At 40.1% G+C, this 14,437-nt stretch overlaps 1 protein-coding gene across 1 annotated transcript in view; it reads left to right on the top strand.

Annotated features, from left to right (window-relative positions):
• Window positions 1–14,437, top strand: part of GUCY1B1 (guanylate cyclase 1 soluble subunit beta 1) — a 95,519-nt gene that overhangs the window by 69,356 nt on the left and 11,726 nt on the right. The window contains exons 8-12 of the mRNA XM_056562106.1: window positions 3,148–3,281; window positions 4,678–4,875; window positions 5,091–5,328; window positions 11,218–11,358; window positions 11,937–12,091. Of these exons, the coding sequence (XP_056418081.1) occupies window positions 3,148–3,281; window positions 4,678–4,875; window positions 5,091–5,328; window positions 11,218–11,358; window positions 11,937–12,091 (866 nt within the window). The remainder of the gene's footprint in view (window positions 1–3,147; window positions 3,282–4,677; window positions 4,876–5,090; window positions 5,329–11,217; window positions 11,359–11,936; window positions 12,092–14,437) is intronic.

Raw genomic sequence — 14,437 nt, 5'->3', positions numbered from 1 at the left:
GCAGGCCTAATGAAGTGTCCCTTCCTTTTATTGTGATGGTCAGATGTTTAATTGCTGACTTTCTTTAATATGGAGGAAAAGGATATAACATAGTTACAACTCATTTACCTTTTATTGTCAGTTTTCTACCTAAAATAACAGCTCATCAGGAGAAGTGTTGATAGCTTAGTTAGGTTCATGTCAGAGAACGCTCTCCGCTCCTAATGTCAGTGCAAGTTTACTTTTCCTTTTTTCCCCATTTGTTTTTGTTAAAGATTAATTGTAGTGCAAAGGTAGAGCAGCTGTGAAAGTAATAAAATATACAACCAGCCAAAATATGAAATTATTAGACGATTGTTTAACAGAAAATCCGCCAAAGAGACAAAAGACACCCCACACAATTGCAATACTAAAAAAGATATAAATCTCCAAAACACATCCAGCACTATGTTCTGCTTAGCATATTTCTGTCTATGGCACGCAACAAAAGCATATTAAAGATTGCTTAATCAATCCTTAGAAGATTCTCAGAGCTTTTATGATTTAAAGCGAACCTTCAGCAGGTTTTTAGGATATAAAGTAAAGGAATGGCTATATAGTGCCATTGACCCTAAGTCACACATACCTCTCATAAGTTAATTGACCCCTCCAGTGCTGAGATATCAAAGGTTAAAAACATGTGCAAATGAGGCTTTAAAGTCCACTGGGTATTACCCTTGGCTACAAGGTTACAGGGATTATAGTACAGCCTATTGGCTGTCAATCGGGGGTAGAAGAGGTGACCACTGCACAGGAGAGTATGGCTGGGTTCACATATATCAGTCGTCCGGCACAGTTTCCCTCCGGCGTGCACCGGAGGGAAAGTGATGCTGGAACTGATCCCATTCATTTGAATGGGACAGTTCACAATCATCCAGTGTCTCAATTTTGACGCCGGATGGTTGGACATGCCGGAGGGCACCCGACAGGGGAACGCAGCTTGCTGCGTTCCCCTGTCCGTTGCCCAGAAACAATGGATGCCACATGCTATACAACTGATGACAAGTTGTCATTAGTTGTGGCATCAGTTGCGTCGAGATTTAGGCTGAGTTCACCTATGTCGGATGTCGGACATATGTGAACCCAGCCTAACTAACTGTAATAGGGGTTGAACTGTGCTGGGCTCTAGCAGCTGAGGGGAACGCCCAGAGGGCTCCAAAGCCTAATAAACTCTGATATCACAGCACTGTAGAGGTTAATTAACTTATGATGTAAGTATGTAAGGATTCAGGGTCAAAAACCCTACTCTCTTACTTTAAACTTTGAAAACCTACTGACAGGCCCTATAGTTAGTTGCATGCTTTTTCAGAACTCATGCAGAATGAAACGGACACAGGCTTCATAGCTGATTTAATCTGACATATTGCAGCATTACAGTGAAATCATATTTTAAAGAGGAACTGTGGCCTCCTCAGAAGTTATAAATTTTAAGTACCTCCTAAAAGCTTGGGGTGCCCTAAGTCTAGTGGTATGCAGGTTTTTTAGGTTGCTGAAATGCGTCACTCTACTCCATGATCCATGTTGCTGTTTGCTGTGTGAATTCACAATAAATCATTAATAAATCTTCTTGCATCGTGCTTTTGTGCTGGAAATTCTTAAATTTTCTACTATGCAGGTTTTTGTGCCCCATCTGACAGTGAATCCGTCAGATGGATGTAGGGTTCACTACAATACTGTATGCTGCTGTTGCAGGGAGTGGCTAGGATTTGCATAAGGGGCGTGCTGGAGCTGGCTGTGTGATCTTAGGCAGCAGGATGGTATGAGATCTCTCATACAATTCTTTAAGTGTAGGGCAGGGATTCTCAACCAGGGGTACGTGTACCACTAGGGGTACACCATGGGTTGTGTGGGGGTACGGCAATTCGCTGACAAATACCGCCCATGCATTGGCCAGTATTTGTCAGCGCAGAGTGGGGATCGGATGTCGCAGTTGCCACCTTACGTGAGCTGCAGCTGTCGGGCCGGACGCATGACGTCCCAGATGGTGCGCTGAGGTGCCAGCACAGTGCAGAAGGACATCACCCATCAGTGCGGCCCTCCGACTCCCGTCGAACGGGATATACACGGACCTGGTACGCATGTTAAACTAAGTGTAACACCGCAGTATGGGAGGGAGGGTGTTACTGTATGTATCTCATATATTGGCCCAGGGGGATCGGAGGGGGGGGGGGTAATGGCATAATATGGGGGGTAATCATTATCCCCCCTCTTTCTTAATCCCTTTGTGCCATTATTCCCCCCTCCCTCTGATTCCCTTTTGCCATTATCCGATTATGGCAAAAGGGGATCAGAGGGAGGGGGGACTAATTGTCCAAGGGGATTAAGTATCACATTAGAAAGCTAAGCACACGCCATCATTAAATTAAGTACTTTTATTACTTATTGTGTCCACGGGTACCCCTCGCGCGAGGGGTACCCGCGGACATACTTTTACCCTTTGGGGGTACAGTCGCAAAAAAGGTTGAGAACTACTGGTGTAGGGGATGATGAGGATAGTAGTACCTGCATAAACCTTTGCTCTTCAGATCCCTCATGTTGATTCAGCTCCCCAGAGATGAGGGAGTGCAGCACCAGATCCCAGCTCACAGTTCTGTGCTAAAAGAGGCATGTAGTGTAGAGCTTGCAGGTCCTTGCAGGTGTGTAGAGCAAAGCAATAGCTTTGCACCGGAATGAACACAATGTAAACTCTGTACTGCCAGGACCTTTACACTACAAAACGTTCTCAGGTCCTGGAATTTATAATATAACTGTACATATTAATATGTGCAGCAATCAGATGAACAGGCAGTAAGGGTCCATTCCATCATTCTGCTGCTCAGGGGTATCCTGTCCTGTTCTATCCTAAGCCACAAATGGATGGAAAATGAATGGAAAATCTCACAAAACCATTTTAATCTAAAATCTTTAAAATACATATCTAGCTTGAATCTCCATATGAAACATCTATGCACATGTTCCAAGTCAGAGTATCACACCTAGGTATGCTAAACAAAATAAGCAAGTGCCATTTTCTTACCCTCTATCCCTTGGAATGATTAGATTAGATACATAGTCATACAATACAGCATATGTAGTATATATGACTAAAATGTTTCATTAATATCATTTATTTTTATAATTTAATACAAGGAAGGTTTGCTTGATGTGGAAAAATTAGAGACCGAAGATGAACTGACTTTAACTGAAATAAGTTGTCTACGTCTAAAAGGACAGATGATCTACTTGCCAGAAGCCGACAACATTCTTTTTCTCTGCTCACCAAGGTAATGAGATATACATTACATTGTTTATGTTACTTTAACTCTATATCAGTCTGAAAGAAAGCTGGGGATACATAGTAGTATATCTGATCTTTCAAACTATTAAAAAATATCTACTATAGTAGATATAGAAAGTTGACAAACTTACCATAATAGGAGCCATTTTGTACTACTACTCTGTTTAAAAATCCTGTGTATGTCATTGTTCGCTAATTTCTTAATGCTTACCACTTCCAGCAAACTAGCACACCCTGTTCCATTTCCTGTGAAGACTTCATAAAAATAATATTATGTCGCAGTTGCCACTTTACGTGAGCTGCAGCTGCCGGGCCTGACGCGCACACCACACAGGAAGACAATGTAATAGAGCCGCAGGAAACGCTAGCAGAATGCTTGGTTGTATAGGGAGAGGTATAAGCAGTAAAAACAGAGAAGTGCTCATGCCGCTGTACAGAACACTGGTGAGAACTCACTTGGAGTATTGTGCGCAGTACTGGAGGCCGTATCTCCAAAAGGATAGAGATACTCTAGAGAGAGTTCAAAGAAGAGCTACTAAACTAGTACATGGATTGCAGGATAAAACTTACCAAGAAAGGTTAAAGGACCTTAACATGTATAGCTTGGAAGAAAGAAGAGACGAGAGGGGATATGATAGAGACTTTTAAATACATAAAGGGAATCAACACGGTAAAGGAGGAGATCATATTTAAAAGAAGAAAAATTACCACAAGAGGACATAGTTTTAAATTAGAGGGGCAAAGGTTTAAAAGTAATTTCAGGAAGTATTTACTTAGAAAGTAGTGGATGCATGGAATAGCCTTCCTGCAGAAGTGGTCGCTGCAAATACAGTGAAGGAGTTTAAACATGCATGGGATCAGCATAAGGCTATCCTTCATATAAGATAGGGCCAGGGACTATTGATAGGATTCAGATTATTGGGCAGACTAGATGGGCCAAATGGTTCTTATCTGCCGACACATTCTATGTTTCTATTTAACAATATAAACAAAAAAATTTGCCCAACCCTCTACATATACACTTATGAGTATGTACCCCCTGAAGATACCAAAACAACTCTAAGCTGGCGAAACATTGACTCAGCAAGACCCCTGTCCTGTAGTATGTGCAAGAAGAAAAGATCACCAGGGAAGCTTGCTTCTAATCTTTCTCAGAATCAGTTGCTTAGGCACAAAAACACTTATATGATATTTCGTAACTCGGCATAGTACCCGACTCAGAACGTTGAATCACTTTTTATACATAACTACTACATACTAGAAATATCTCACAAGACCTGCCATGTTGGAGGTGCTCTGTCCAGCTATGACAACTAGTTTTCTATTTGCTTGTAAATTAAGTGAAATATAGAATGATGAATTGATGCTACATTCAATCACAGTGTGATGAACTTGGATGATCTGACAAGAAGAGGACTGTATCTCAGTGACATCCCCCTCCATGATGCTACTCGTGACCTGGTACTTCTTGGAGAACAGTTCAGAGAAGAATATAAGTTGACTCAAGAACTGGAAATACTTACTGACCGTCTGCAGCACACCCTTCGGGCCCTGGAAGATGAGAAAAAAAAGACTGATACGTAAGAAATACTTAAGCATTGGCAATGATGACATGTAATGGTGGCATTAGAAATGTAATGACTCTATTTTAAAGGGGAACTCCACCCCTAGACATCTTATCCCCTGGATGATATGTCAGCATTTCACCATTGTTTGATTCACCATTGTCAGCTCATCATGTATATAATTCACAACGATTCTCAGTTTCTATTTCCCGTTTCCTTTCTATATGCAGCCTTCTATACTCGGTGCTTCCACCTTCTGTTGCTAATGAACTCAGACATAAGCGCCCAGTTCCAGCCATGCGTTATGACAATGTCACAATTCTGTTTAGTGGCATTGTAGGATTTAATGCATTCTGCAGCAAGCATGCTTCTGGCGAAGGAGCCATGAAGATTGTAAATCTTCTGAATGACGTTTACACAAGATTTGATATTTTAACTGACTCTCGCAAGAATCCTTTTGTCTACAAGGTAAATACGCATATTGTATTTTTAGTGACAAAAATTGAAATTATTTTGGATCTCTACTATTTTAGTGCATTGTACATAATCTTATGTTTTCTGATATGGTGAATAATTATGTTAAATATTACTATTATGATTAATAATAATAATAACAATAATAATTTGAAACCACTGTTAATTCCATTTGAATAAAAGGGTTTTAGTACATAACATAAGACAACAAGCAAGTGAGTACAGTGCTGGTGTATCTCCTAAAGAGAATCCATTGAGGGGTCATGTTGACCTCTGTTTCGTGCACAAGGAGAGCCAGGGCTCCATACAAGAGATTGCGAGGGGTTGCATCAGTCGTACCCCCCACGATCAGACACTTATGGGAATCCTTTGGACAGGGGATAAGAAGTAAAATGCTGGAGTACCCCTTTTATCAAATGATAGACTGGTGCAGGGAGAAGACCGTGCATAAGAAGGCTTACAATCTACAAGGGATGTAGAAAGGAGACAGAAGGGGAGGGTAAAAGCTGATCGTATATATAATGGCAGCAGGGTTATTGTACATTGCAATAGTTTGCAAGCTTTTCATGTGGTTTTTTTCAGGTTGCATAAGATTTTAAAGGTGGATGACAGTCTGATGTTCTTGTATAGTGAGTTTCAGAGTATTAGGGGTTACACAAAAGATACGGTTGTGTAAAGAGTGGCAATAGGAGGATCAAAGATGAAGAGAAGACATGCCAGGAGGTATCATTATGTCAGGTCAGAGATTATGGAGAGGACAGGTAGTGGACAGCCTTGTATGTCAATGTCAATCATTTAAACTGAATTCACAGGCCAGTGGGTAGCCAATGAAAGGAATGGCAGAGGAGAAAGGCAGAGGAGGAATCACGGGAGAGGTGCATTTACAAGGCTACAGTGGTGAGTGTAAGGTGGATTGAGTGTAAGAGAGAGAGAGGCCAGAGGAAAGATTGTTAGAATAGTCCAGGCGGGAGATGCTGAGGGTATGAACTAGCATTTTTTGTTCAGTAAAATTTGAGAAAACAGCAAAGTCAAGAAATGTTCTCGGGGGAAGCGGCAGGAGGTGGTAAGAGCTTAAAAGGGTATTACAGGAAATGTTTTTTTCATTTTTAGATCAACTGGCTCCATGAAGTTAGATTACTTCTATTAAAAAATCGTAATCCTTCCAGTACTTATCCCCTGCTGAAGTTAAGTTGTTCTTTTCTGTCTGACAACAGTGCTCTCTGCTGACACCTCTGTCTGTCTCAGGAACTGTCCAGAGCATATGAGGTTTGCTATGGGGATTTGCTCCTATTCTGAACAGCTTTCGAGACAGGTGTCGTCAGAGAGAAGTTAGACAGAAAAGAACAACTCAACTTAAGCAGCTGATAAGTACTGGAAGGATTCATATTTTTTAATAGATGTAATTTACAAATCTGTTTAACTTTCTGGAGCCAGTTGACATATAAAAAAAAAGTTTTTTCCTGGAATACCCCTTTAAATTTTTGGTTTGAAAGGCACTACATAATTTAAAGTTATCCAGAAGCAGCAGATTTGTAAATTACTTCTATTAAAAAATCTTAATCCTTCCAATAGTTATTAGCTTCTGAAGTTTTCTGTCTAACTGCTCAATGATGATGTCACGTCCCGGGAGCTGTGCATGATGGGAGAATATCCTCATAGGAACTGCACAGCTCCCGGGACGTGAGTCATCATTGAGCAGTTAGACAGAAAACAACAACTCAACTTCAGAAGCTAATAACTATTGGAAGGATTAAGATTTTTTAATAGAAGTAATTAACAAATCTGTTTAACTTTCCGTAGCCAGTTGATATATAAAAAAAAGTTTTGGCTTGGAATACCCCTTTAATTATTCCGGGGTTCAGCAATCAATCTGTCCTTTTGCAAATGAAGGGTTCCATACATTATAATGGAGGCTGTCTCCTACAATGAGTGGCGAGGCGGGAAATTAAGCAGGGCACAGTGTTTTATCCTACTTTATTTAGTGATTGATGGGGGTCTCAGCACTGAAACCCTAACCAATGTAAACTTTTGACATGTCTGCATTACATATTAAAAGTTTTCTTTAAAGACAGCAACACCTTAAATACAGATGAGTTTTCAATGATCAATATTGTGCTTCATTAACAAATACAGATACATTATTTAGCCATATCCGTCCTTTCATTTGCCTAATGCCAAAGACAGATCTAGAAGTGAAATATGGAATACATAACAATAACAGTGCAGTCCCATTATAGCAATGTTTAAAATAAAAATCTAAACTACATACTGTCGCGTATGAATGTCTCTTTAAGTAGAAACAAATCCACGCCATCAGAAGGGTTTCTCTTATGTAACGAATGTATCATACTTTACTCTCACATCTAAATCATATCCATGGTAATGGAAGTTCCATGACATCTTCTGTATTACAATCTGTAGCACAAATTGTTGGCACATTCTTTTGCATCGAATCATCACATTCAAGCTGTGCCCAGACTAGCTCTACTTTTGGAATTGTAGAATTAAATATAGTCTCAGATGCCTGTCAATATAACATAAATATGATATTTATTTGCGTTCAGTATAAAATGACTTAACAGCTCTCACTACAGGGTGTTGACTGACAAGATTTCTCAAATGTACGTCTCTGTAAGCTTGAAAAATAGAGAATTACTACATTTTGTCATTAATATCCTTTTAATCTTATTACCTATTAGTTCAAGTTTTACAAGTGTCAATTATTCTGAAGTAGTGAAAAACTACAGGAGGGAGCAAAAGTATTAAAAGCAATTTAAAGGAAATCTGTCAGCTCTATTTTCTGGTAAGAGCTGCAGATTTTTACAAAGAAGGAAAATAAAGTCACTCCCTCAAAATGACAAGATAATTCAGCCCTAGGGGACGTGTAAGTATAAATACCAAAAAAAAATCCTCCAATTAGGCTATAATCGACGTTTAGGTAAGTATTGATCACAAATTTCATCCACACAAAAGACCAAAGAATAGGTAAAACATAACTTTTACTGACATCAATACAAAATTACAAAAAGTACAAGAAAAATTTGAATGATATACAAACATGTGAGCGGCCCACAAAGGTGGGGGGATGGGGGAAAGGATGACAGGTGAATACCTAACTCTACATAGCCTGCCTGGCTGGATCTAATCTATTACTAACACTAAGTGTGGATAGGGAAGGGTATAGGAAAACCACCTATAATGTGAATGTGGAGATCAATGTACATAGACTGCTCTTGCTCCTTTTCCAACGCGTTTCACCCCACTAATAAGTTGGGGTTCATCAGGGGTAGAGGAGAGTATAGTATAGAGAATATACAAAATAGATATACAAAAGATTATTTAACATAAATTGGGGTCAACAACAAGACAATAACAAACAAAAAGATAATGTCCATCATCAGATAATTGATATTGTAAGACAGTAAAATAGTGTCTAGTAGAAAGTGGGTCAGAGGTAGTCAGGAAAAGGATCTCGCGGTCACTTGAATTAAGACAGAAGGGTACCAAACATTTATAACACAAACAGAGTTAGTAAATGTTAGAGGTCACAGAATTATTGGTAACCATATATGCACATAGAAAGAGCCATGGTAAACATATAATACACATAAACACGTTTTGTTGTTATGTGGTGATGAAATAAGAAAAATAGCCTGATGTGATGGAGGCATCTCGCAGTGCTGGCAATCATGGCTTCTGATTGTAGGTATAGTGTGCAGTATTAAGAAACTGCCATAAGAAGTATGTTATGCATCTGAAAGATCTGTGGCCAACAAAAGACCATAATGGGAACCCTGATGTCAGAATGACCAGTGAGTAAAAAAGAGTAGATAATCACGATGAGGACCTGGTATCCACTGATGAGCGGGCCAGGACTAGATGATAAATATCCAGATAGATGTCCTGGGGTGAGGCTACGTGAGGCTACACACCATCCATCTTCTATCTGTTTTTTTTCCCTGACTACCTCTGATGCAGTTTCTACTAGACACTCTTTCACTGTATTATAATATCAATTATCTGATGATGGACATTATCTTTTTGTTTGTTATTTTCTTGTTGTTGGCCCCAATTTATGTTAAAAAATCTTTTGTATATCTATTTTGTATATTCTCTGTACTATACGCTCCTCTACCCCTGATGAACCCCAACTTAATAGTGGGGTGAAACAAGTTGGAAAAGGAGCAAGAGCAGTCTATGTACATTGATCTCCACATTCACATTATGGGTGGTTTTCCTATACCCTTCCCTATCCACACTTAGTGTTAGTAATAGATTAGATCCAGCCAAGCAGGCTATGTAGAGTTAGGTATTCACCTGTCATCCTTTCCCCCATCCCCCCACCTTTGTGGGCCGCTCATATGTTTGTATATCAATGTCAAATTTTTGTAATTTTTTTTATTGATGTCAGTAAAAGTGATGTTTTACCTATTCTTTGGTCTTTTGTGTGGATGAAATTTGTGGATCAATACTTACCTAAAGGTCGATTATAGCCTAATTGGAGGATTATATTGGTATCTATAAGAGCTGCAGATGCCATTGGATAGCTCATAGTATATAAAAGTTAAGCTGATGGGGGCTGTCAAACTTATAAAATCACCCTTTTATTCCAGAGCCAAGTGTCAAAGAGGTAGAGCCTAGCTACTTGCAGCCTGGCATGCCCCTTCACTTGCCCTTACTTCCCATTACCTTCTTGACTGAGTCCTGTTTGTCATCAAGGAGAGACTGGGAGGGGAGGGTCAACAAGGAGACTTGTCAGGCAGTGACACTTGAGAATCATGGCCCCACCCCCTTTAAACTTTGCTGAGAAATAAATAGACAACCTTTTTAAGTTTGGCAACCACCATAAGGAAAGGTACAGTTTGCTGTTATACCCTAAGATCTATTCAACTGTGACTATCCATTTCCAACAATCCATTGCTAACTTTAATGGTCCACCATTCCTTTAACAGATGAGGATTTAATGGTTTGAGCTGTTGACTGAACCAACTCTTCTGATTCCCAACATACACATGCATGCTTGGTCAAACACGCATGTAGTCTGAATAAGGAAAGGGAAGAAACCAGCTGCCAGACACCTTTGGTGGTAGTGTAGATCATTGAGAACCAAAGTATAGAGCATGTTAAACTACTCCATATCCTACCTTACTCTTCAACATATGCCTTCAGGGCAGGCCCCGTGTTCATTAGATGGACGGACAATGCCACCATAATTGCTTATTTGGCCTACTTAAATTTCATGTGTATGGATAGCTTTAGATGTGCAGAGGCTGCGCCCTGCTGCAATTGAGCCCTTTCATATAAACCTTCTACAGTGTTATTAAGTAGGAAGGGATATAATATGGCCAGCGTTCAGAAGTAAATGTTCAGAAGTAAATGTTCCGAATGCTGTTTTCGCGCTGCAGGGGTCGGCCACACCCATCGTGACATCACAGCCACGCCCCCTCAATGCAAGTCTATGGGAGGGCGCGTGACGGCCGTCACGCTCCCTCTCATTGACTTGCATTGAGGGGGCTTGGCCAACCCCCGCAGTGCGAAAACAGCGTTCGGAGCATTTACTTCTGAATGCTGGCCAGTGGAGTACCCCTTTAATGTTACAAAGGATTGGAACAACAGTCCACTGGTCCCGGGGTGGAAGTATGTTGATATCAAGCAGCAGTAGAAAGTTGGGGATCCCTGTACTTTCTTTCAATCTGTTTATATGTAGACTGTGTTTCAAAGAAGTTAGGCATTGAAATTATTTAAAAATAAATATTGTTGCTATTATTTATCGGGTAATTACTGCTGTTTGTGTCTAATAAATCCACATTTCATGTCTAGTTGAACAATTATCTTAAACTTACAGGTTCAGTAGTTTGATAAAATGTATATTTATATTTTAAGGTTGAAACTGTTGGTGACAAGTACATGACAGTCAGTGGCCTTCCAGAACCATGTGTCCACCATGCAAGGTCTATATGTCACTTGGCTTTAGACATGATGGAGATTGCCGGACAGGTTCAAGTAGATGGGGAATCTGTGCAGGTAAATTGTCATTTAGAATATGTTTTGGTGACAAACATTATTGAGAACAGTTATCTTTTTTATTGTACAAATCCTTGTGTCAGATATAATGAAATCATTTCGCATATGCCCTAGTTAGTCATCAATGTTTGACCAGTTGTGGTCACATCTTTAAAGCCTCCTCCCGCATAATACCTTGGCTATGGCAATGTTGCATGCACCCATGTCTTCATCATTGTTTACAGACCCGGACAACCAGTAACATTATAACTAAAGATGATTTTGTCATCGTTCTACTTTTTTTGTAATAGCCTACAATCATTTACTAGTTACAAATACCATCAGCCTTATAAACCAGTTAACAATATTTACATTGTAGGTATATGGATGGGTAGTCTGCTTCAGACAGTCCCTTTTAATATGTTAAGTTATGAAATGTTGAACTAATAGATTTATCCCCTTTACTTATTACTGAAGGCATTTGGAATTTATAGCCTGTCTCTCAGCATTTGAGGACTGTCAGAAATCAGGGTGCTCCATGGCTATTCATTGACTACACCAGGCCGATAAGGTTCATCTAAGCATTTCTATCCTCATAGATCACAATTGGCATACATACAGGAGAAGTGGTGACAGGTGTTATTGGTCAGAGAATGCCACGCTACTGCCTGTTCGGAAATACTGTCAATCTGACTAGCAGAACAGAGACAACTGGAGAGAAGGGGAAAATAAATGTATCTGAATATACGTACAGGTAAGTGGATTAAAATGAACCTAATAGGAATGAATGAAATATTAATGGTAAATCACACTAATATCAATCTGAGTGAATGGTATAAATCATTTCTGAGTTTCTCTTAAATATTCCCAGATCAAAGGGTCATAAAGTTGGAGTATGGGTTTAATGAATGCAACAAACAGTATTCCACCATTATTGCTGCCTACTGTGGATGCTGTTGTATGGTAAAGAAGATAACCTAATGTGCACATAAAAGAGGTGGACTAATCTGTGGGGCCACGGCCCTAGCATATACATAATGAACTAGGCAGAAGCAGATGGCTCTATTTATTGTGCAGTGGTGTCATTGGTTTACTATTGGAGCTGCAGTACCCCAGCACCACCATTACCCAATGAATGAAACCCGGGGTCCAACCTTATTCGTTGTACCCCAGCACCACAGCTCTGTGGAAAAGCTGATAAGAGGGGTGGGTGCCCTGAGGAAAAACCTTTAATGTTTATTTCTGATAGTTTTGTTTTTGTGTTATATGTAGGGCTTAGTGACACCTTTTTCTTATGTATTTTATCTATATTGCGCCTAGGACTTTGTATGATGTTCTGGATAGCTTACCTTGTACCATTGTATGCAAGTCTTAACACAGGTTTATCACAGCTAAGGGCTCGTTCACATTACCATCTGCCCCCGTTAATAAATGCCCGTTATCAATCCATTTGATAATTTTTCAAACGGGCTGCAAACGGCTGTAAAAGAATCCCATTGTTATCAATGGGATTTTTTTTTACAACCCTTTGCACCCGTTTGCTTCCTGTTCCTTTAAGCTCTCAGTTTTTTTCCAATCAGTTTTTGATCCATTATACTTCTGAGCATGCTCAGAAGAGGTGTGAGGAAGTAGCCAGACAAAAATAGAAACAAAAATAAACAGATGAAAAACTGATGCAGCAGGATGCCACTCAAAGGGGTACTCCGGTGGAAAACTTTTTTTTAGATCAACTGGTGCCAGAAAGTTAAACAGATTTGTAAATTACTTCTATTAAAAAATCTTAATCCTTCCAGTACTTATTAGCTGCTGAATACTACAGTGGAAATTCTTTTCATTTTGGAACACAGAGCTCTCTGCTGAACCACGAGCACAGTGCTCTCTGCTGATATATCTGTCCATTTTAAGAACTATCCAGAGTAGGAGAAAATCCCTATAGTAAACATATGCTATTCTGGACAGTTCCTAAAATGGACAGAGATTTCAGCAGAGAGCACTGTGCTTGTGATGTCAGCAGAGAGCACTGTGTTCCAAAAAGAAAATAATTCCCTCTGTAGTTTTCAGCAGCTAATAAGTACTGGAAGGATTACGATTTTTTTTAATAGAAGTCATTTACAAATCTTTTTAACTTTCTGGCACCAGTTGATAAAAAAAAAAGTTTTCCACCGGAGTACCCCTTTAATGGCATCATTTTGCATCAGTTTACATCCGTTTGTTAGTATGGTTCGTTTAGCAGCAATGATGGGAGAATAGCGGGACGGAAGATAACGGCCATGTGAACCTAGCCTAAGTTATGATGGGCAAACTCTAGGATTAATGTGACATGTACCCAGGCAGGATGATCTCCATGTCAGTCGAGATAGACAATCCAGATTAGATGGAGGTCTTGCCATATGAATAGAGAACCCTGTGCCTGTTTCCACTTTGCACCATTCTTAGGGGACAGGGATTAGCTGCAGTCAGCCAGTCTGTGGAAAGAGAGGAAGCCTTTGTGTGAAGCATGGAAAGGCTACACATGAGAGTCAAGCTGAACCGCCGAGCATGTGTGAGGAATCTCTGTTGGTAGTAATAAGAAAAAAGTGTGAGTAGGCAGCAGGTGTATAGACAAATTGACACTTCTTGTCAAGACCTGGGAAAGACCACCAAGGCTCCTTTCAAACTACCGCTACTGCCCATCAGTAGCGGGTCCGTTGGAAGATAGCGTGAGAAAAATGAGTGCTTGCAACGTTTTTCTCCCACTATCTTCTGTCGGAATAACTGCCGCAATAACGGACGTCAGAGAATCCCATTCAAGTGAATGGAATCCTCTGTGCCCATTATGCCCCCCGTTATGCTCCGTCACACTAACGGCCGTTAAAGGCAAAAGAAAAAAAAAAGAAGGGCCTACACGGTCGTTTGTGGCAGAGCCAAGCGGCAGTGTGAAAGTAGCCTTAGTGAGAATGTCCAAGAAGAGAGAACTAGAGATAATGAGAGCTATGGAGTCTAGTAGAGGTACTATGCTGTGAGCCACAGGCAATAGAGGCGGGCTATCAACCTTGCTTCCACCCTGTGCTTTGCCCATTCTTGCTAGCAGTGTGCTGTATGTACGTTACCTTTAATAAAA

Source organism: Hyla sarda, chromosome 1, assembly GCF_029499605.1.
Source record: "Hyla sarda isolate aHylSar1 chromosome 1, aHylSar1.hap1, whole genome shotgun sequence".
In the NCBI taxonomy this organism is placed as follows: Eukaryota; Metazoa; Chordata; class Amphibia; order Anura; family Hylidae; genus Hyla; species Hyla sarda.
The sequence above is the reverse complement of the archived record's forward strand: the minus strand, read 5'-3'. Positions and strand labels throughout refer to the sequence as shown.